The 24,841-nt window shown below is 45.3% G+C and overlaps 1 protein-coding gene across 1 annotated transcript in view; it reads right to left on the bottom strand.

Annotated features, from left to right (window-relative positions):
* Positions 1–24,841, bottom strand: part of OBSCN (obscurin, cytoskeletal calmodulin and titin-interacting RhoGEF) — a 498,370-nt gene that overhangs the window by 325,922 nt on the left and 147,607 nt on the right. The window contains exons 23-25 of the mRNA XM_085876584.1: positions 10,900–11,166; positions 4,599–4,865; positions 274–540 (exon numbers count right to left, since the gene is read on the bottom strand). Coding sequence (XP_085732710.1) covers positions 274–540; positions 4,599–4,865; positions 10,900–11,166 — 801 coding nt within the window. The remainder of the gene's footprint in view (positions 1–273; positions 541–4,598; positions 4,866–10,899; positions 11,167–24,841) is intronic.

Raw genomic sequence — 24,841 nt, forward strand, 5'->3', positions numbered from 1 at the left:
ACGGTGGCCGGAATGCAAATCGTGCCACAAACCTCCAAAAAAAAAAAATGTAACTCAACTGCAGGAGGATGTCTGCAGACACAGTTGTGCACTAGATATGGATGGCCGTTGGCTCACAAGGAGCTCCTGCAACTGGAGATAACAACCAACAACACACATCCATGAAAAAATTACCAACGACGAGGCTTCGTTTTTCCCTCCCAATGGAGTCACCGGAGTTACCGATTCCAGAAAAAAAAAACTGAGCAAATATGTCATCATCACAAGAGTTACCTTTGACACGAAGTGGAGCTGATGTTTTATCTTCTCCAGTGGCACATTCATAAGTTCCGGCATCTCCTGATTCCACATCTCTGATCTCCAAACTGGCGACGTCTCCCTCCAATTGAATTTTGTATCTCTTCCCTGCTCTCAGAAGCTTTCCATCTTTACTCCATTTAACAGTCTTTGCTGTTTTGGATAAACGACAACTGAGAGTAGCGTTGGAGTTTTCCTCAACTTGCTGCTCTTGCAGACCTTCCTTGATGAGCGCAGGAGCCTCTGTCAACCCAACACAAGAAGATAAGTAGTTTTGCGTACTCAGGAGAAATTATCCAGTGCTGTATTTGGTCAGTTATTTGATCTGGTAAACAAACGAGTTTGACAAAAAAAGATGGAAAAAAAACCAAGGACAGGTACATTAAAAATGCTCCACCCCATGCCAAATAAATAAATAAATAAACAACAAATCCTCTCGAGCGCGACACCGACAGGGCGCCTTCGGCACCCGGCGATGCCGCTGTGCAGCACATGGAGACGGAATTGGGAGGGAGCAGTGTATAATAATTGATTAATTGCATAATTAAAATAAATAAATTATAATCATAAAATAATTTTTTTTTTCATCAATTGGCTAACAGCATAACAAAACCACCACTGTCACATCAGAAGCTGGAACTTTTTGAAAATTAAGTAATTCATCGAAAAATGAATAATTAATCGATTAATTGATTTCTGAACAAATCAAAAATATCCTTTCTGGAGCGGTGTACTATGGCGACCGTCGATGACGTCACGCATCGCCTGAATATGGAAATGGGAAGGAGCGGTGTCCAACAAGTGGATTGTTGAATTGCTGCACACACATAATCATTGTCCGTTGTTATTTGTATGGCTGAACATTGTTCAAAACAAGGATCCAAGAAAACGTTCTTATGAGAGAGCATGGATATTCCCAAATGTTGAGAGGATTATCGTGGAATGGGGGTGTGGGGTTGAGTGGGAGAGGGGGATTTTGCAAGTTTCACCAGGAGGGATTTCATGGAAGAACGGGTATGTCATGGAGGGATTGGGGATTGCTGGAGTGCTGAGAGAACAGAGGGGGATAAATCAGAGGAAAGTGATTACAAACAGAGCGGCAGCTGATGTGTCTGTGAAGTGAAAGCAACAGGCCTTGTGACTCGGCCTCATTCCGGGAAATGCCATTAATGATGAGTGCTTCGGATTCCACATAATCCAGGAGAGACAGATGGGTGGTGGGGATGCCAACTCATAGTGGTAAGCAATACTCTTCCATTGAGGTCGATCATATCTCCAAGTCAGCCTCCTAAGAAGGTAACGTATATCAAATCTCCAAACTGGCCTCCAAAGAAAGGAGATCAGTCATCTGAGAATTCCCCGCAGAGTCAAGTTCTTCCCCTGATAAGCTCAGCTTTCTATGATCTACAAAGCCTTCATCCAGTGTGTCATGGAATATGCCTTCACACTGTGGACTGTTGTGGTTGCTTCTCGTCTTCTTATTTGAAGTCGGGGCACACGGGTCTCTCCGTCCCATTGGAATCTTCCATCAGGAAGGCAAGTTCATGGTCTGCCTCATGCTCAGCGTCAGCAGGTTGGTGGCCTTGCGGTGTTTTTTAACCACCTCGATTTTGCTCTTGCTTCTTCTACCCTGTGTCCAAGTATAAAGTAATCATTCACATCCATTCGATTCTACCCCTATTTTCTCACTGTGGAACGTACTTCCTGAGTCGGTTCTGTCGAGCTCTCCTCAACAGGATTTCAGTCTGCTGCCCACCACCATCTATCGGTCTCTTCAATTTCCAAGAATGATCTTTTCTCCACCTGCTGCGATCATGTTCCACTATTCTGCCGAAATTAATCCTTGTGTGTTTTGGTGCATCTGTTTGTTGTCGTCTTCCCATTTTCCATTTGTCCCATTGTGTGTGTTGATACTTTGCGCCCAATTATGTTATTTTCTCAGCCTTGACACCCGTATGAATGTATGTAAGTGTATGTGTAAATGCATTTTAATGTAGATATTTACAAAGAAAACGGCATCGTCAACCAAAAAAAAAAAAAAAAGAATCCAAACTCTTCTCCATTTTGGAAGAACGATGAAAAAGTAGGCCGAGCCTCAGGTGATGCTTCAATCATGGTCCACGATCTTCCTCAAGCCCTTGTTAGATATCCATAAACTACAAACGTATCAACACAAGGCTCGGTCTGTTTAACCTCAGCTAAACAGCCTCACCTTGAAGATTTGGAATGACGAGGAAATCCATGATGACAACAGAGATGCCATCGTCACAACAATCTTGAAGAAGGGAGAAATGTCTCTGACCGTTAAAAAATAGAGCTCACCTTGTGCTTCATTGAAGGAAAGATCATTGTGAAAACCCTCCTGAACCCTGCCCTTTCAGTTGATGAAGAACTTCTCCCTGAATCACTGCTTTGTGGGTTCAGGCCATAAAGAAGAACAACAGACAGGATGTACAGCACACTGATCAGCAGCTGCAGTAGAAATGTCAAAAATAACTAATACCCCTCTACATTGTCTTATTTGACCTCATGGATGTCTTCAACTCAAAGAATCAAGAAGCACTGCGGAAGATACCCCTGAAGGGTGCATGACCACCATGTTTGTCACCATCTTCTCCTGTTTCTTGAAGTGCTGATTCTCATTAATGTATCTCTTACAAACCCCAATTGAGATGAAAGCAGGATCAAACAAACCTGCATCATTGCACCAACATTATTCTCCATCTTCCTTTCTTCGATACTCCAACTAATCACCGACAAGCTTCCATTCGGAGAGAATCTGAACTACCGAATGGACGGTAAGCTGTTTAACCTCAGCCAACTCTGATCCAGAACCAAGATCTTGCCGACTTCAATCAAGCTTCGGTGCGCTGACGATGCTGTGGTATGTGATCATTCGATGTGGATGTTCAGGCAATCATTGATGTCTTTAGTGTGACTTATGAGAAATGTGACCGACAATGATTAGTCAGAAGACGAAAGTCTTCCATCACCAAACTACCAATGAGCAGTGTCCAGCAGCAATTCAAATTCCTGGTGAGACTCTGGAGAACATCCAGCACTTATCAGACGTTGGCAGCCACCTCTCACAAAAGGCTGATATTGAGAAAGAAATTCAACATTGTCTTAAATGTGCAAATGCAGCCAAACAGGTGTTCAATGATTGTGATATCAGATCAGAAACTAAGTTTGTGCTTTGTCAAGCAGACAAGATGCCGAAACCATTTTATGTAGCTGGAATGTAGACACTATTGAGGAGACATCTCAAAACACTGGAGGTGGACCATCAATGCGATATGCAGAAGACCATGCAAATCCGGTCAGAAGACAGATGCACAAAATTGACATCTCGAGTATCTTCAAAATAGCAATATTTCCTTCCAGCTCTTGGAAGAAGGCACGATGGCAGTTGAGGCGATAATCAACATACAGGAACTTCACTTGGCTGGCCACATTATCCAGATGTCTGACTCCAAACTCTCGGAGCAGGATTTGTTTTCCCAGCTCAGTCAAGGTGAATGCTCAGGAGCAGGGCACAGAAATTGTTCAAGGATGTCCTCCACTCCATGACTACTACTGGAGGGAGAATAACGGGTGTGGGAGAAGCAATGCATTGTGGGCAGCAACATAAAAAAACAAGGCCACCCACTCCGCTCGGAAAGACGTGCCCAAATTGTAATGGAGTTGAAAATTGTAGATCCATCCGTCTCATTCGCCATCGACACACTCAAAAATAGAACAATCATGGAAGATAATCATCCATAATACTGAGGGATAGCCAGAAGAGATGCAAAATTGCATAAACACATGGACACAGACAATGACACACAAACACAGCCACACACACACACACACACACACACACACACACACACACACACACAAAGATATAGAGACAAAGACACAGGCAAAGACAGAAACAGAGGAAGACAAACACATGCATGAAAAAAGAGCCTCAAGAATATCTTAAAAACCATCCCTGCGAATATTACTACAAACAAACTACAGTTGGGCTACCCGGGGCTTGGAGACGATCCCAAAAAATGCCCTTGAAGCAAAACTTTGAGAACAGAAAACTTCACAACTGGGTCCATCAATCATGATGCCTTATCAGAATGGAGGTGAATACTACGAGCCCTGATAGGACGCTGTTCCACCTTCTGAAACCCACATATGGAGATAACAACTAATGACGCACACAAAATTACAAATAATGAGGCTTTGTTTTCCCTTTCAATGAAATCAATGGAGTTACCAATTCAAGAAAAACTGAATAAATGTTTCATCGTCACAATAGTTACCTTTGACATGAAGTGGAGCTGATGTTTTATCTTCTCCAGTGGCACATTCATAAGTACCGGCATCTCCTGATTCCACATCCCTGATCTCCAAACTGGCGACGTCTCCCTCCAATTGAATTTTGTATCTCTTCCCTGCTCTCAGAAGCTTTCCATCTTTACTCCATTTAACCGTCTTTGCTGTTTTGGATAAACGACAACTGAGAGTAGCGTAGGAGTTTTCCTCAACTTGCTGCTGCTGCAGACCTTCCTTGATGAGCACAGGAGCCTCTGTCAACCCAACACAAGAAGATTAGTTGCGAACGCAGTGAGCTTCATACTTAACGCGTGCACATGAGAGAATAGGAAACGGAAACGGAAACAACAACACAATACCCCTGGCAATTTGGAATCTGTGTCATTGGCTGTGACCCTTTTGCTTCCAGTTTTTTTTAAACGCTGTGCGGTGTATAAACACGATTGTGTTTTACTTCTATCTTGTGAATATTACTTAACGTGTGCACATGAGAGAATAGGAAACAACAACAACAATAACACAATACCCTGGCAATTTGGAATCCGTCTCATTGGCTATGACCCTTTTGCTTTCGTTTTTTTTTTACTTCTGGTTTTTGTCATGGGGAATGATGCATGCCGGGAGATAAAGGCATCGTCGGAGACACGAAAGACCCAAATATCAGACATGGTGTATATTTCCTCCACCGATTTCAATAAAGATATCTCCCGCATCATCAAAAAATAATTTTTAATCGTGATTTACATTATTTGATCGCTGATCGCGAATCCAGGCCGAAGTAACCGGAAATTGCAGCATCGAATGTAAGAAGAATTCTACATTCGCTTCCAGGCTTTGCCTATTCCATATTCGTTTTGCGTACTCAGGAGAAATTATCCAGTGCTGTATTTGGTCAGTTATTTGATCTGGTAAACAAACGAGTTTGACAAAAAAAGATGGAAACAAGCAGTCATAGACTGGTACTTACGAAATCGTCAACTTGACCTCTGACCTTTTCTAATAAAAGCTGTCTCTAGAGAAGATAGCGACGCAAACCAGAAGTTTCTATGATGGTTCTGTACGAAACCATCAGAAATCGAATGTTTGACCTCACTGTGACCTTGACCTTTGACCGATTTTGACCAAAGTCTAATCAGCGATAGCCATCACCCTCCTGAATCAGGTGGTGTAATTTAACATTGGTAGCTTCTTCCGTTCTCGACTTACCATGCCTACAAACAAACACACACACACACAAACAAACAAACAAACAAACAAGCAGTCATAGACTGGTACTTACGAAATCATCAACTTGACCTCTGACCTTGTTTAATAAAAGCCGTCTCCAGAGAAGGGAGCGACGCAAACCAGAAGTTTCTACGATGATTCTGTACCAAACCATCAAAAATCGTAACGTCGACCAAAGCAAAAATCTCCATTTCTCCACGCAATTATTTAATCTTATTTTATCAAAGTCACAAAACCGTAATATTCGGCCATCCACCAACAATCTTTACATAATCCGACAGTTTAGCGAGTCAGGCATGCGACGATAACCATTATTGGGATTTAAAAAAATGACTTTTAAACACCATCTTTATCGAAAACACCGTCAGTGCGCACACGGAAAACCTTTACGTGATCAATGATGCCTCTGCTCGAGCGCGCTGCACCACATGACGACCCGTGACGCGGCGAGTGAAATATTTTTTATACAATCTTAAAACGTCTCCAAAACATCCGATTTTTACCAGAATTTCGAAAAACAAGTTTTAAGGGTCCTAATCGATCGCAAAAACCGAAGACAAAATTAAAATCGAAGTTAAAATGAACTCGTAACGTCGAGTGAAGCAAAAATACCCCATTTCTCCACATGAATTTACGGAATTATGTTTGACCTCACTGTGACCTTGACCTTTGACCGAATTTGACCAAAATCTAATCAGCGCTAGCCATCACCCTCCTGAATCACGTGGTGTAATTTGACATTGGAAGCTTTTTCCGTTCTCGAGTTATCGTGCCTACAAACAAACACACAAACACAGACACAAACAAACAAGCAGTCATAGACTGGTACTTACGAAATCAACTTGACCTCTGACCTTGTCAAATAAAAGCTGTCTCTCAAGAAGGTGGCGACGCAAACCAGAAGTTTCTATGATGATTCTGTACCAAACCATCAAAAATCGAATGTTTGACCTCACTGTGACCTTGACCTTTGACCGATTTTGACCAAAATCCTATCAGCGTGAGCCATCACCCTCCTGAATCACATGGTGTAATTTGACATTGGTAGCTTCTTCCGTTCTCGAGTTGTCATGTTTTGGATGTTTGACCTCACTGTGGCCTTGACCTTTGACCGATTTTGACCAAAAGCTAACCAGCGTTAGCCATCACCCTCCTGAATCACGTGGTGTAATTTGACATTGGTAGCTTATTCCGTTCTCGAGTTATCATGCCTACAAACAAACACACAAACACACAAACAAACACACAAACAAACAAACAAACAAACAGAGGACGGAAGTCATCAATATACTCACAAAATCTTTTAATTTCTTAAGTGAAGAACCAAAGAAAGGAACATTCAAAGTGTACCACCCCATGCCAAATAAATAAATAAACAACAAATCCTCCAGCGCACGACATTGACGACAGCGCACGACAGCGCACTCCAGCGCAGGGCACCTTCGGCACCCGGCGATGCCGCTGTGCAGCACATGGAGACGGAAATGGGAGGGAGCGGTGTAAAATAATTGATTAATAATTGAAATAAATAAAGAATAATCATAAAATAATTTATTTCTTCATCAATTGGCTAATAGTATAACAAAACCACCACTGTCACATCGGAAGCTGGAACTTTTTGAAAATTAAGTAATCATCGAAAAATGAATAATTAGTCGATAAATTGATTTCTGAACAAATCAAAAATGTCCTTTATGGAGCGGTGTACTATGGCGACCGTCGATGACGTCACGCATCGCCTGAATATGGAAATGGGAAGGAGCGGTGTCCAACAAGTGGACTGTTGAATTGCTGCACACACATAATCATTGTCTGTTGTATTTGTATGGCTGAACATTGTTCAAAACAAGGATCCAAGAAAACGTTCTTACAAGAGAGCATGGATATTCCTCGATGTTGAGAGGAGTATAGTGGAATGGGGGTGTGGGGTTGAGTGGGAGAGGGGGATTTTGCAAGTTTCACAAAGAGTGATTTTGTGGAAGAACGGGTGTGTCATGGAGGGATTGGGGATTGCTGATGTGCTGAGAGAACAGAGGGGGTTAAATCAGAGGAAAGTGGTTGCAAACAGAGGGACAGCTGATGTGTCTGTGAAGTGAAAGCAACAGGCCTTGCGACTAGGCCTCATTACAGGAAATGCCATTAATGATGAGTGCTTTGGATTCCACATAATCCAGGAGAGACAGTTGGGTGGTGGGGATGCCAACTCATAGTGGTAAGCAATACCATTCAATTGAGGTCAGTCATATCTCCAAGTCAACCTCCTAAGAAGGTAATGTATATCAAATCTCCAAACTGGCCTCCAGAGAAAGGAGATCAGTCATGTGAGAATTTGCCAGTGTCAAGTTCTTTCCCTGATAAGCTCAGCTTTCAATGATCTACAAAGCCTTCATCCAGTGTGTCATGGAATATGAATTCACACTGTGGACTGTTGTGGTTGCTTCTCATCTTCTTATTTGAAGTCGGGGCACACGGGTCTCTCCGTCCCATTGGAATCTTCCATCAGGAAGGCAAGTTCATGGTCTGCCTCATGCTCAGCGTCAGCAGGTTGGTGGCCTTGCGGTGTTTTTTTAACCACCTCGATTTTGCTCTTGCTTCTTCTACCCTGTGTCCAAGTATAAAGTAATCATTCACATCCATTCTATTATACCCCTATTTTCTCACTGTGGAACGTGCTTCCTGAGTCGGTTCTGTCGAGCTCTCCTCAACAGGATTTCAGTCTGCTGCCCACCACCATCTAACGGTCTCTTCCATTTCCAAGAATGATCTTTCCTCCACCTGCTGCGATCATGTTCCACTATTCTGCTGAAATTAATCCTTGTATGCTTTGGTGCATCTGTTTATTACTTACAACATCTTAAGATTTCGTAAGTATATTGAAAGACTTCCGTCCTCTGTGTGTTTGTTTGTTTGTTTGTGTGTGTTTGTATGTAGGCACGATAACTCGAGAACGGAAGAAGCTATCCATGTCAAATTACACCACGTGATTTAGGAGGGTGATGGCTAGAGTTGATTAAATTTTGGTCAAAATCGTTCAAAGATCAAGGTCACAGTGAGGTCAAACATAATTCCATAAATTCATGTGGAGAAATGGAGTATTTTTGCTTCGCTCGACGTTACGAGTTTGTTTTAACTTCGATTTTAATCTTGTCTTCGGTTTTTGTGATCGCTAAGGACGCTTAAAACTCGGTTGTCGAAATTCTGGTAAAAATCGGATGTTTTGGAGACGTTTTAAGATTGTATAAAAAATATTTCACTCGCCGCGTCACCGGTCATCACATGGTGCAGCGCGCTCGAGCAGAGGCGTCGTTGAGTCACGTAAAGGTTTTCCGTGTGCACGCTGATGGTGTTTTCGATAAAGATGGTGTTTAAAAGTCATTTTATTTTTTATCCCAGTTAAGGTTATCGCTGCATGCCGAAATCGCTAAGCTATCGGATTATGTAAAGATTGTTGGTGGATGGCCGAATATCACGGTTTTGTGACTTTGATAAAATAATATTAAATAATTGCGTCAAGAAATGGAGATTTTTGCTTCGGCCGACGTTACCGATTTTTTGGTGGTTTGTTCCAGAATCATCAGAGAAACTTCTGGTTTGCGTCACTACCTTTTCTAGAGACAGCTTTTATTAGACAAGGTGAGAGGTCGAGTTGACGATTTCGTAAGTACCAGTCTATGACTGCTTGTTGTCGTCTTCCCATTTTCCATTTGTCCCATTGTGTGTTGATACTTTGTGCCCAATTATGTTATTTCCTCAGCCTTGACAGCTGTATGAATGTATGTAAGTGTATGTCTGAATGCATTTTAATGTAGATATTTACAAAGAAAAGGCATGGTCAAACAAAAAAAAAGAATCCAAACTCTTCTCCATTTTGGAAGAACGATGAAAAAGTAGGCCGAACCTCAGGTGATGCTTCAATTGTGGTCCACGATCTTCCTCAAGCCCTTGTTAGATTGACATCTCCAGTATTGACAAAATTGACATCCCTGGTATCTTCAAACTCGCAATATCTCCTTCCAGCTCTTGGAAGAAGGCACTACGGGAGTTGAGGCGATGATCAACATACAGGAACTTCACTTGGCTGGCCACATTATCCAGATGTCTGACTCCAAACTCTTGGAGCAGGATTTGTTTTCCCAGCTCAGTCAAGGTGAATGCTCAGGAGGAGGGTGCAGAAATTGTTCAAGGATGTCCTCAATTCCAACGTGAATAAATGTGCCATCGACATTAACTCGTGAGAAACGATTGCAGAACACATTTCCGATGGAGCAAGAGAAATCAACATGGACGTCAGCACTTCAAAATCCGATGACTACAACTGGAGGTAGAATAATGGGTGTGGAAGAAGCAATGCATTGTGGGCAGCAACATAAAAACAAGGCCACCCACTCCGCTCGGAAAAAGGTGCCGAAATTGTAATGGAGTTGAAAATTGTAGATCCGTCTGATTAGCCATCGACACACTCAAAAATAGAACAATCATGGAAGATAATCATCCTTAATACTGAGGGATAGCCAGAAGAGATGCAAAATTGCATGGACACATGGACACAGACAATGACACACAAACACAGCCACACACACACACACACACACACACACACACACACACACACACACACACACACACACACACACACACACACACACACACACACACACACACACACACACACACACACAGAGGAAGACACACACGTGCATGAAAAAAAGAGCCTCAAGGAGATCTTAAAAACCATCCCTGCAAATATTACTACAAACAAACTGCAGTTGGGCTAGCCGGGGCTTGGAGACGATCCCAAAAAGAGCCCTTGAAGCAAAACTTCGAGAACAGAAAACTTCACAACTTGGTCCATGAATCATGATGCCTTATCAAAATGGAGCTGAATACTACGAGCCCTGGTAGGACGCTGTTCCACCTTCTGAAACCCGCATGTGGAGATAACAACCAACGATACACACACAAAATTACAAATAATGAGGCTTTCTTTCCCCTTATAATTAAATCAATGGAGTTACCAATTCTAGAAAAACTGAATAAATGTTTCATCGTCACAATAGTTACCTTTGACACGAAGTGGAGCTGATGTTTTATCATCTCCAGTGGCACATTCATAAGTACCGGCATCTCCTGATTCCACATCCCTGATCTCCAAACTGGCGACGTCTCCCTCCAATTGAATTCTGTATTTCTTCCCTGCTCTCAGAAGCTTTCCATCTTTACTCCATCTTATCGTCTTTGCTGTTTTGGATAAACGACAACTGAGAGTAGCGTTGGAGTTTTCCTCAACTTGCTGCTCCTGCAGACCTTCCTTGATGAGTGCAGGAGCCTCTGTCAACCCAACACAAGAAGATTAGTACTTTTCAAAGTAACAGTCAAATAATCATTCTGGTAAAAAAATGAGTTTGACAAAACAATGGAAAACAAGAAAAAGAGCAATCAGCGATTGCATACCGTCACCAGGACTTGTTTTGTGTGGTGTGGTATGTGGTGTTTGTGTAGTTTTGTGTGGTGTATTTTGCATGACATTTGAGTACTGGTGTGTTACGTAATTAAGAAGAGACATAACTAGAACTGCCACTTTGTATCTGCTGACGGTGATGACCGGGTACCAAGACGTACCGCTTTGATGCAACCCTGCTTTGATCGGACACCTGACTCTGACCCATGACGTTTTATTATTATTATTCAATCGAATACAGAATGGGATTAAAATAAATTAAATTCAGATCAAATGGAAGACCAGATAGGTGCAATCGTGCTTTCGAGTAATCAGAAGGAACCCAAACAAGCAAAAAGCAAAGATGAAGCCATCAGGAGGAACATGGATAGGATTCGCATTTCAGTTGCTACTCCTCTACGCTCAATCCCATCCAGGCACAGCCAAGTGAACCTTATACAAAAAATAAAAAAACCAAAAAACATCACATCAAAAAATTAAATAAACCTGGCTGCCAGACCATGTGTCCAATCAAGTTGAAATTTTAAACATTTATTCCCCATCACAACTCGATCACAATAGTGAAGTTTCATGTCGATTGATTAAGCAGTTCCAGAGAAAACTTTATTTAATAAATCTCTTCGATGCAATATGGCTGCCAAACCGTGTGACCGATCAATTATTCCTCAACAAACTTGCACACACAGGCTTGGGGAATATTTGTGTGAAGCTTCCCCTCGATCTGTCAAGCCGTTCTGGAGACGATTTTTGATAGGTTTCGGGTAAATACAATATGGCTGCCAAACCATGTGTCCTATGACATTTGTGTGAACCTTTTCTTCGTCATACATGTAAAGTTTCATCTCGATCTGGTCAACCACTTCAGAGAAGTAGTTTAGTTTCTTTTTAACAATATGGTTGCCAAATCACGTGACCGACGACATCATCATATTTTTTTTCTGTAGACAATTTTATCCCAACATGACCCTCAAAACTTTTCATATCAGTCAGATGTAGCATTCTACACATGCAATTATTACGTCATAGTGAAGACACCTATGACATCATTAAAAAAATCACACTTATTCCATTTTGCCAATGAGTACTTGCCATTTGCCAAGTTTCAATTTTTTACTTGGTGTGGTTTCAAAGATACAGAGGTCCAATGTTTTTTCCGTTTTTCCAACAAGGCTGCCACACACCGTGACCTATGACGTCATAATTAGAGTTAAATCATTCGACATCAGCAGTCGCACCTGTGCTGAAATTTTTGCCTCAATCTGGCAAGCAGTTGCGGAGAAAAACACGAAAGAAAAAACACAAAAAAGACAGACAGACAGACAGACAGACAAACAAACAAACAAACAAATCATGGTTATATACCTGGGATCATTGGAATTGCACTGGGTCATGGACGAACACCCAGAAATCTGTACTGTTTCATGGATGGGCAGCGCATGATTTTATTTTGGTGGAGTAAGGCCAGCTGTCCAGCCAATGGGTGTAAAGCGGTGGGGTGGAGTCAGAGCAGCTGAACTCTGAGCCATTCTTAATAATGTTACGGTTGTGGCGGTAGATGGAGGAATTTAATCGCAAAGTTAGGATTGTATCGAGTTGCTTGGTCTGTGGACGTGTGGGAGACATCTTGTTACAAGTTAAGTAAGGGAGACTGTGAGCTTAAGTGTTATTTGTCACCACACGAGGGGTGGTGCTGTGTTAATTATATAGGGATTAAGACCAATTTCCCCCAGTATGTAAATGCCCCCTGTGACCGTTCCTACGTTTTTGTATTCACAAGGCAGCCAGGAAAGAAGTGCGGTTTTATAACAACAACCATATCGAGAAAAGCAAGCAAAAGGTGCCGAGCAGGGAGAAGCGCCGCCTTCCCGGGTTTCGTGCCGACAAGCCACGCCCAGAGCTAGATTATTGATGGACATGCCGTCGGAAGGACGAGGTTTGGGTTTTGTTGGTTGGCGTTCGGTGTAAGGGACGCACGTGGTCGAGAGACGACGGAGCTAGGAGTTGGCATGTAAGAACAAGGCATTAAGGCTGGCTTTCCTTCAACGCATGAAGAGGACGGCATGATTCTCATACTCGTGCTGAGGCAAAATTGGCTCGTGTGTTGGAGCAAGATGCTTGCCATTGACTCTTGGTTAGGTTGTGTGTGACGGACCTCGAAACCTCGTGTATATCGCTGAAGGGAGCGGCACCATTCTGCAGAGATCAGCTGTGTCGGTAAGCGCGATCGATGAAGAAGCCGCACGGCGGTTTGTGAGCCCTGGTGTTGAATATCGCCTCACAAATTATCTCGCGTACGTTTCCCGCCCAGAGCGTGGCTCTGCACAAGATGGGGCGCATCTTCCCATGCAGGACGAGGCAACTCGATCGCAAAGTTTAATGAAGACCATCTCTGGACAAAACTTAGTGCCAGAAAAAAGGGAGGATTTTCTTTTCTTTTGTTTTCCCCTTGTCTGTGTTTAAGACCGTGTGTAGAGGCGCCTCGACTTTCGATCTTAATTTAACTCAGGTATTGTGATTACTTTTGGAATTATTGCCTTTGTAAATATTTGTCTATTTTCATTAAATCCACGTATTTTTTTAAGTCGCTGGTGTCCGTGTATCTGTTGCGGGTTCGAGTGGAAACCCCTTGTGCTGTGCAACCATCTGTCACTCTGCCCGTTCCAACCTGCCCTTCCCGCACGCGCCATAATCTCTGAGGATCACGCGTCAGCCTCCACGTGAGACCGCTCGGCGATTTTCTATCAGCAAAAACCGCTCCAAGGAAAACCCTGGTCGGTGTTAACCACCCGTCCACCACAATTGGGTCGGGGGGATTAACATATCCGCCCAGACCCACGACAATATGTATTTGATATTTTCCAAGTCCAAAAAGGCTTAACTGTTTGAAAAATTGTCGAACCTCTCTGTAACTCATAATAAAGCCATGTACCAAGTTTCAGTTGAATATGTTAAAGGGTGTTGGAAAAAAAAGTCAAAAAAACCATAGGTGGGATGGATGGACAGACAGAGGGACACACAGATGGTTTGTAAACCTATAGTCCCTGCCGGTGAAACCGGGAGGGGACTAATTACAGTTCAGGCCAGAAGACAAGCAGTGGAATATGCGAGGAGGATGGGAGCCAAGGGTTCACTGGGAGATGTACAAAGGAATGGTGGGGAAGTGACTGTGGTAAGGCGGGAGGGTCTATAAGGTGAAAAAGGGGCTTGGAATACGGTGTGGCACCCAGGATCCAGTGGCAGAGATGGGGATGGATGGGGGTAGGGGAAACATACCCACCCAGGGGTGGGTCCATATCCCAGATGATAGTCATCTTTGCGGAGACTCTGAATATCCTTTTGGGGACACTCGAGGTGCTGAATGAGGAGTCGGAGCCGCTGTGATTAAAGGTTTCCTGGGTCAAGACTAAGATCCAGGCTTTCGATGACATCTTGGATGCTGCTATCTTGTCTGCACCGATTTGTGTTGAGGATACTGAGGTCACGGAGAGATTCACTTACCTTGGCAGTTAGTTTCATGTTTCCACTGGCTGTGAGCCAGAGGTCAATAGACATCTGGGTCGGGCCTGGGGAGTCATGGATTCACTGGATCATGGGGTGTGGCGCTGCCGGTACCTGTGCGGGAGGACGAAAGTCTGAGTCTTCAGGTCCTTGGTGCTTCCAGTCTTGCTTTACGGATGTGAGACTTAGACTCTGACCAGGAATCTGAGATGGAGACTTCATTCATTTGGGACAAGGTCTCTTCGAAGAATCCTTAGCTATTGCTGCTCAGATTTTGTGTCCAATGAGCGGTTGCTGAGAGAGACTCAAATGAGATTTGTTAACTTCATAGTCCGTGAGCATCAGCTGCGGCTGTATGGACATGTGGCTCATTTTCTTGATGTTGATCCTGCTCACCAGATTTTCTCAGCGAGGGAGCCTTGTGAGTGGAGGAGGCCAATGAGATGACCACATGCCTCGTGGTTGCAGCAGGTTGAGGAGCATGTCAAGGACATGGGGATGGGCCAGGCTTCTGCTTAGGCGATTGCCAGACGGAGACCCCTGGAGTACCAGCGGAAAGTGGACACAGTAACGCACTGCTCCGGCTCATGCTCCCATACCTGACCTGACCAGACCAGGGGTGGGGGGGGGTGTGGGGGGGACCAGAACCGACCCACTAACATGGACCAGGAGACACCGACACAGAGGACATGGAAATGGGAACAGTGAATGATGATGAGCAGGAAAAGGAGGGAAAACAGCAGAATGAAGGAGAGGAGGAAGATGAGGATGATGAAGAGCAACATAAATTGGGAGAAGAGCTGGCCAACAAAGTAGAAGTGATAAGACTGACACCACTCAGAGAAAGACCACAACTCTACTGATTAGAGAACGACAAAGACGAAAATGCGAATCAGGAAACCCAACAAACACTTGGAAAAGAAAAAACAACGTCAAGTGAAATACACCCAGTGATAAATGAAGAAGAAATAAACATCACCTTGAGACGAGGTTATGTACAGCCTCATGGAGTTCAACCAAGTGCACAGCTCGAAACTGAAAAAATGCCAAGCTTAAAAAGCTGGAGACCGGATGGAATTCCACACTTCTGGCTAAAGCAACTATATGCTCTTCACAATCACTGCACTCGTGCAGCAGACCAGAGGGGCGAGCCTCCTGAGTGGGATAGAGTTGTATTGGAAACCATGCCGGCTCCATGGGACTTTGCATACGAGGTACGGGAGTGTGCGCGGCCGGTGCTTTGCCAACCACCCAAGCACGGATGGTGGCGCGATGTGTTAATGGTTTCAGAGGGGATGGTGTGTAAACAGTCCGTGACAGATAAATAACTGGAGCACGGACGGCGAAACAGAACGGATTTGGCTGCAAATTGTTTTCCACGGGGACCAGGTGTGCAATATGCACGGCACCCCAGGCATGAGCAATGGGGGTGGTGAGCACGGCTTGGTTACCCGTGGGAGAACCCCAATCCCCAGTGGCAAGAATTCAAACACAAATTGGCTTGCAACAGCCATATGACTGAGCACCTCCGCGGAAGCAGAGGGCTCATTATCATAGGAGACGGTGACAGGAACCCCCATGTAGAGCGCAGTGGTGTAACAGTCCCACACATCCGGGGCCCAGGAGCACTAGCCTAACGGGGATGGCATCGGTCGGCCCACATGGGGTGCCAGCGATGGGAGCCTCCATGTGGGTACCGAAGCAGTGACCATGGAGGGAGGGCTAGGATAAATTTCGGGACCAAGAGCGACAATAGGGACTGCTTAGGTAAAGACATGAACCTGAAGTGGGGACGTAGCTTAGCGATAGAGTTAAATGGACGTGTATTAGTATAAGGGATGACGAGGGTGCACGAGTTAGTTAAGGGGACGTAGTTAGGTGATGCTGTGTCGGTGAGTGGAAATGTGTTTGTGTGTGATAAATGAATTATGAGTGTGAGGGCAGGGCAATGGCTGGGATGAGTGTGAGTAATAGAATGCATGGTGTGAAGGATTGAATGGAGGGAGTGGATCCCACCCAAGGAAACCCGGGGGTTAGTTTAAAGTTAGGTAGAGGGATTAGGTAAATTTACACATGGATGTCGTTATACGGTTGGTGCTGATTGTGGAAAGTTTTTTAAAAACATTTTTGTGTGTAGAGTGCAGGAGATAATGGACCAGCTTGGGGTGTGCCTCGTGAGTGTAGTGTTCGGATGAAGCAGGCACCCCGGGCACTGGGGGCTCGTCGACCAGGTGAGGTCGTAGGTAGGTCCAGGGGGCCCATTCGTGTATTCGTGGACACAGGTACCCGAGGAGAGGGGCCTGGCGTGCCAGTGTAGTGTTCAATGGGACCGGGTGCCCGAGCAGCGGGGCCCGGGGCGCCAAAATGCCAAGTGGGCATCGTGAGGGGGAGTGCCAGTGAGGGCATCCCCCATGTTAGGGTGAGGAGCAATCAAGCTCGGAGGCAGCTCCAGCGACCCGGGGGTGCTCATGGTAAGTATGCAGGTGGGCAGACCTGCGAGTGGAGCCACACTATGCAACCACGAAATTGTGCGATGGCACAGAAAGAAAATTTGGTGGGCAAGGCCCAAAATTGTAAGAGCACCAACACGTAGGCGATGGGAATTTGGGTTTTTAGAACCCCATAGTTTAACAAAGGCCTCTTGGCAGGGTATAACCCCAGGGAAAGTATAAAAGTGTAACAACATTAGCGTAGTTTGGATTGATGAAGACCCCTTCGCACCATCCACTGTCGGGATGATCACCGGCTGCTGGACTTGCCCTCCTGTCAGACTCGAGATCGAGACTTGTTACGATGCAAGTGTAAGATTGCATGTCATTCAGCTCTTCCTTCCCATAGAACCTTGGGGGGATTGGGTACGAATTTGGCAATGGGGATAGTAGGATATAGGAGATGAGACGTAGTGACAAATTGTTAAAAGGGGGGGGGGGGCTAGGGTAGTGTATATGTGAAAGACGAATGGGTGCGGACGAGTAGGGCCAACCTCGAGCTCTCTCTCCCGGCACCACCGCCACTGCCCCAAGTATGTGCACACCAGGGACCGGCTGACCATGTAGGTCGGACCTGGTGTTTGGTATTACCTGGATTACCTTTTTTTCTATTCGTGCTGTTTGCTGTTTGCCCTGCTGTTTCGATTTGTCTCGCCACTGCCCCAGGACCATCAAGGCTGTTCTACATCAAGGCATCGCTCACCTTGCTGGATCACCTGTTCTGCAGTAAGGCATCGCTCGCCTTGCTGGATCACCTGCTCTACATAAACACATCACTCGCCTCATTTCACCATTTGCTCCATGACCTGTGTTCCACCCACACCTGTTCTGTGGACTGCTTCTCGCTGCAGCCTCATGCCAGGTGACACCGTTCCAGTTATCATGGTGGTTTTGTTTGTTTTATTTTGTTGAACTGCATTTGCTGTAGCAGCATGCCACCACACTTATGGACTGCCCCTTTGTTGCAGCCCCTTTCGACCAGCTTCATGCTAGCTCATTCCAGCTTTGTGCCAGCTCATACCAGCCCATCCCAGCTCATTTCAGCTTTATACCAGCTTTCTCCCAGGCTCATGCCAGTTTGCTTCACTTGGTTTGCCACGTATCACCATGACAATGAACTGCACAAATGCAACTCGATGGAGGAAGTGGCCATTTTTGTTTTGAAGGCCACAACGTTTATGGCCTGTATGCCAGTCACTGGCCTGCCGGTTTATTTTCTAAGGTGTGCTGGTGAAGAGCATGAAGGTGGAAAGAATCAGCAGGTGTTCTTCTTCCCCCCCTCTCCACAATTCTTTTGCATTTCTCTAGGTCCTGGGTCAGAAATTGTACATAGTTGAATAGTTGTGTCAATTACTAAAGCCCACCGGTTGTGTGTTGCAGTTTTAAAAATTCTGGCAATTTCGGTGTAACATAAGGTTGTCTGTGTGAGTCAGTGAGGTAGTTCCCAACGCATCAGGTGGGACATATCTCATTTAAATTGTCGCACACACTGAAGGGTAGAGTTAAAACGTACTAGGTCAGGGGTAACTTCATCTGCATGTCACACGGTAGTGCTAATTGCAATGTTGTAATAAAAAAAAATTTAAACCGATGTTGCCAGCTGTTGGACGACTCGGGACGAGTCTGGGATAGGGAAAGGGGTGGTGTTACGGATTTGAGAATCCGGTCTGATGAATGCGTCCACACATTCAGGTCCTCAGACAGTTATTTCCTGAAATGCATGTCCAGATTAGCCCCATCCCCATGTCTCATGGGATCTTAAATGTGATGCGTTGAGAAGGGTAAAGGATAGATCCCCTCTCTTATGGGAAGCTTTTTTCTTTACGACAGACAAGTTTACACACATTTATTTGATGAGCTCTGAAGCCCGCCCTCATTCTTCCTCAGCGGCAATCTTTCGTGAGCTCTGACACCCACCTGTTTGGGGGAGCGCACAGGTCGTCATGGTAACCGTGCGCCAGTGGGGCGGGGTGAGCTTGGGGCGGACTGCACCCCGCGGAGACGGCCAGGAGATATAAAAACGAGCGAGAGGTACGTTCTGAACAGAAAAAGTGGGAAGAGAAAAGCATGATGAGAAAAGTGTGAAGAGAAAAAGCGAAAGAGGAAAAAGAAAAAGCGAAAGGAGAGAGGAAAAAGCAAAGGGCGAGAGAAGCGAGCAAGAAGTGGGTGTCTGACCAGCACCAAAGAGACGATTCATCCTTCCCAGTGCTTCGGCGAGCGAGCGTGTGATGCACATGTGGGTGTGAGCAGCGCCGCCAACAAGTGAGGCATGGGTCGGTCACCAACAACACCAAGGTCTAAACCTTGGTTCTTCAAACCCGGGGGCGCGACCCCAAGTGGGGTCGCCGAGCAAATTTCGTGGGGTCATGGCTTGCAGCGAAAAAAAATTGTCTATTTTCGATCGGTGTTCGCTTTTACAGGATGCAATATAAACGGTTCGTTCAAAGTATGGGAACCAGCGCAACATGACGCTTGGAATGGGATCCAGCCGATGCGCGGGCTCGCTGAAGGGTGGTTCATTTTGGCGGGAAATTAGTGCTTTGATCCACGGTCTCTCAGACTCAGACTCTGACTCTATCATTAACGTTTATTCACGTCTCCACGTACGACTCGAGACCTTATTTGTGATGGCAGCACCGGCCACCAGCAAATCTCGAGAAGGTTCTTACCAGGATAAATTTCTGGACCTTGGATTTTACTCCGTGGTGGATAAAAGTGGGGCACAGAGGCCTCAGTGTGTGATTTGTTTCGAAGTTCTTTCTACGGAGTCTATGAAACAAAATAAGTTGCAGAGGCATTTGACTACAAAACATGCGCCTTATCAGGGTAAGGAGAGGGCGTTCTTTGAGAGGAAACTTCTTGCACTCAAGAATACGCGTCTTGACAGAGAGGGTACATGCCATCAGACCAATTCTCGGGCATTGGAGGCCTCGTATCGAGTGTCGCTCCATGTTGCCAAGACTAAAAAGCCTCACTCCATTGCGGAGGAACTCGTGCTGCCATGTGCAAAGGAGATGGTATCTCTGATGGTTGGGGAGGAAGCGGCGAAGAAACTGGCAGTTATACCCCTCTCTGACCACACCATCCAACGCAGAATTGAAGATAGGAGTCTGGACGTAACGGCTCAGGTCGTACAGAAGATCAAGGAATCGCCATGGCACGCCATACAGTTGGACGAGTCCACTGATATTGCATCGTACGCGCAACTCATCGTCTGGGTCCGCTTCATCAAGGCTGATAATTTTGTCGATGAGCCTCTGCTCATCAAACTATTGGAGGCCACCACCAAAGGCGAGGACATTTTTGGGAGAATAGAGCAGTCTTATCGTGACCATTATCTGGACTTCGGAAAGTTGCTCGGTTCTACAACAGACGGCGTGCCAGCAATGTTAGGAGTGCGTTCTGGATTCAAGGCTAAATTGCTTGAGGTGGCTCCTCAGACCTCCATGGTACACTGCATGATTCACCGAGAAGCACTCGCCTCTCGTACTTTGACAGAAACCTTGCAGAGTGTGCTCTCAGAAGTCGTAAAAATGGTGAATCACATCAAATCGAGCGCCCTCAACAATAGGTTATTCAGGCTATTCTGCCAGGAGATGGACGCCGACCATAAGAATTTACTATTCTACACTCAAGTCAGATGGTTATCTCAAGGAAACCTTCTTCTGCGCGTTTACGAGCTCAAGGATGAACTGAAGGAGTTCCTACGCACACAAGGGAAAACGGCATGGGTAGCGTTGCTTGAGTCGGACTCTTGGCTGTCAGAACTGTGCTATCTCGTTGACATCTTTGAACGTCTCAATGTCCTCAACCACTCCCTCCAAGGCAAAAACGCCAACCTCATGGTTTTTCACGACAAAATGAGCGGATTTCTGGCGACTCTAAAATTACTGGCAGACAAAGCAGCTGTTAAGCGCTTCAGCCTTTCCCCCCCATCTGGTGGAGCATCCAACGACCTGCCAGTACGATGATACTGAGCTCGACAGTCTTTCTGGGGAGATAGCACGTCACCTTCGGTCGCTCATTGAACAGTTCGAGCACTATTTCCCTGAGCTGGATGTGCAGTCCTTTTCTGTGGTTCGGGACCCTTTCATGGCTCCACTGGACTCGATTGCTGATGAAGATGATACAGCACAGGAAGAGCTTGTACAGCTCCAGCAGGATTCAGGAGCGCAGGCTCTTGCGCGGATAAATTCGTTGTCGACATTCTGGTGAAAAATTCTGCCGTCGTACCCGACCCTGTCACGGCGCGCCATTACGGTTCTCATGCCATATCTTTCATCATACTTTTGTGAGGAGTCGTTCTCCACCATGGTGGTGATTAAAACAAAGTACAGAAATCACCAAGAAATGGAGCATGATGGTGTTACGGTTGTGGAAATTCACAGAACACCATTCAGGTTTCCCAGAGATCAGTTATGTCGACAAGTGTGTGATCAGATTAGATTTCCCCACCGATGTCTGAAGGGATTTATTTGTGTAACTGGGCTGTGATCTTTGAGTCAGCCGTTATTCTTTTGCTATCGTTATTTTGAAACAACCACAACCGCCTCTCAACAACCACGCCATCCCCACCACAGCGACAACCACAACATCTCCTCACCATCTCCTCAACAACATCTCCACAAACGCACAACATCGCCTCACCTTCATCTCCATTGCGCCGCCATCTTTTCGCCAGCCACGGCGAATCCCACAAACAACATCTCTGCCACCAGAAGCGGGGACTCCCTCGTTGGGGCGGGAGCCGATGATTCCTGCAACGTCTGCGTGGTTGATGATTTCACCCACGTCCGCGCATGTCCGAGCTTCGCGAGGAGATCGGATCAGAATCGCAAAAGGGGTGGAGCCAGCGGGGGTGAGAAGTGAGCGATCAAACGCACCCACGGACCCCATATAAAGGCACGCTGAATGCCAAGCAGGCAGTCTGTCGGGGAGCTGCAGAGAGTGGAAGTCTGGAGTCGAGCTGGCGTCGAGTCGGGGGAAGCCGGCAGTCCGCCAAGGTTAGACTCCAGTGGAGGGCAGTCGGAGCTCGGAGCGCAGCCAGCCTGCCGTGCCACGAAGAACCACGGGTCGGTGGAGAAAGCCGGAGAGAGGTCGCCAGCCGGCGACAGAACGGTCAGAGCCAATGCTGAGGAACGGGCGGGCTCTTAAAAGAGCATCAACTCTCGAAAGAGCAAAGGCTCGTTCGTTCCTCTGAGGCGTCGTCGGCTAGGCCGAACCATCAGGCCGCACGGCGGGGCCTGGGCCAAGCAAGTCGCGCAGCGCCAACTACCGTGTCGACGAAATGTCGAGGGTCAACCAGCGAGTCACCTCGAAGGTGGCAGGTAACCAGCACGGCCTTTCGGAGCTCTTGCAGTCTACACAGCTCCGTGAACTATTAAAGGCCCACGAGGTCCAGTTCTGCCCTTTCCTTTCCTGGGGTTTTTCTTTGTATGAATGTCGTGGCGCCTTGTCCGTCAAGTAATGAACTGTTAAGTGATTGTTTACATTATAAGAGAATGGTTGTTGTTCTTTGTCTTGCTCGTTCCTGCATTGCTTTTTGACTACATGATTGCATACATGTTTGATGGCATACGTGTATGACTGCTTACGTGTGTACAAATAAATGTCATTGTGTGAATGTTCACCTGTTCGTTGCGTCCTTTCCCCCAATTGAGTTGCCATATTGCGTTCGGGATATTAGCTGGCTTTTAAATAGCCGATAAAGTAATCGGATCTGGCAGGGCTTGGCGATATACACCGCTCGACAAATCGCAAACGGAGCGAGCTGCTTAAGCGGCTCGTTTCCAAGCAGGTCCCGTTGAGGTGTAAATCCCGGGCATTTATGTCTGCGTGCATACTTAGGTAAATCGACAATTCGGCGATAGGACCCTGTCGCGCGCGGACAGAATAGTTGGCTGATTTACGGTGTGATTAAAAACACACCTGTAGCTGGATTTCAGCGTTGATCTGAAAGCTGCCACTCGGTTTGCCACGTCCGGTGGGCGCGCAGCTGCGATTAGTTAAAAGCGGTCGCTCGCATGCCGGAGTGGTGAGAACCACAACACTATGATCCTGGCATTGTCATCTACTTCTCCACGAACAGAGAAGTCGGTTTCTGAAAAACAGGCTCATCCTTCTCACTGATATATATAAATGTCATTCGGACTAAACTTCTGAAACATTCAACTGTACTATTTGGATGCTCTCAGCTATTATCCGTTTACTCGTCTATGAAAACATGACGATGGTGAATAAAGTAAACGGTAAATGTTCTTGTATCATATGAAATCTTATCTTATATATTATGAATTGGGTTTTGAATCTTTTGGGTCGCGTGATGTAGAGAGGTTCTGAAATTGGGTCGCCACTAAAAAAAGGTTTGAAAACCACTGGTCTAAACCCACGGCGGACGATCTTGGTGCCCTCCAGACTTCGACTGGCATTCAAGGCATATACATATACATATACATTAGGGTGGTCCAAAAACAGCAAAAAAAAAATTCAGATGTTGTCTCCACAAGCCTTAAATTATTCCATGATGATTCAATAACGCGCATAAAAAGATGCAAGTTGATGGGAGGTGATTTAGAGGTCACTCCATACGACGACTTTTAGTTTCATGAGTTGGTTAAATTAGGGTATGGTCAGGTACGATTACGGGTACTTCTGGATGTCCGAGGTGAAATGGAGTGCATTTGCGAACTTTATGGGGTCGATTTACTCTAAGAAATGATTGCACCGACATTGAATTCACTACCATTTGGAAAATATGACCTAAAACAAGATTTATCATCACTGGAGTTGAGTAACTAATCCTACTCATTTCAATATTTTGTAATCTATAATTAATTTGTTGTCTATCTAAACATTTCTTAGAGTAAATCGACCCCACTGAGTTCGAAAATGCAGTCCATTTTCACCGAGGAAGTTCAGAAGTGTCTGGATTCGCATCTCACCATACCCTAATTTTTCAATCGATGGAATTACAAACTATTAGAATATTTCGTCTCATTTACCAAATACCACTATCATCTCCGCCTCTATTGCTGTCTCCACCCTCGCCTGAACTTATTTCTAGCCGGCCCAGCATCCAGTGTTTTAGATTCAATGATTCACAAAAAAACATGTTATTTATTTAGTTACTATTATATTAAATTAGGGTATGGTGAGATGCGAATCCGTACACTTCTGAACTTCCGAGGTGAAAATGGACTGCATTTTCGAACTCAGTGGGGGTCGATTTACTCTAAGAAATGTTAAGACGGACACCAAAATAATTATCGATCAGAAAATATCGAAATGAGTTGGATTAGTTACTAAACTCCAGTAATGATAAATCTTATTTTAGGTCATATTTTCGAAATGGTAGTGAATTCAACGTCGGTGCAGTCATTTCTTGGAGTAAATCGATCCCATAGAGTTCGAAAATGCACTCCATTTCCACCTCGGACATCCAGAAGTACCCGTAATCGTACCTGACCATACCGTAATTTATTCAAGTCATGAGACTAAAAGTCGTCATATGGAGCGACCTCTAAATCACCTCCGATCAAGGTAAAAAAAATTATGCGCG

Source organism: Eptatretus burgeri, chromosome 4 (assembly GCF_056783735.1).
Source record: "Eptatretus burgeri isolate ZD-2024b chromosome 4, Ebu_testis_v1, whole genome shotgun sequence".
Classification (NCBI taxonomy): domain Eukaryota; kingdom Metazoa; phylum Chordata; class Myxini; order Myxiniformes; family Myxinidae; genus Eptatretus; species Eptatretus burgeri.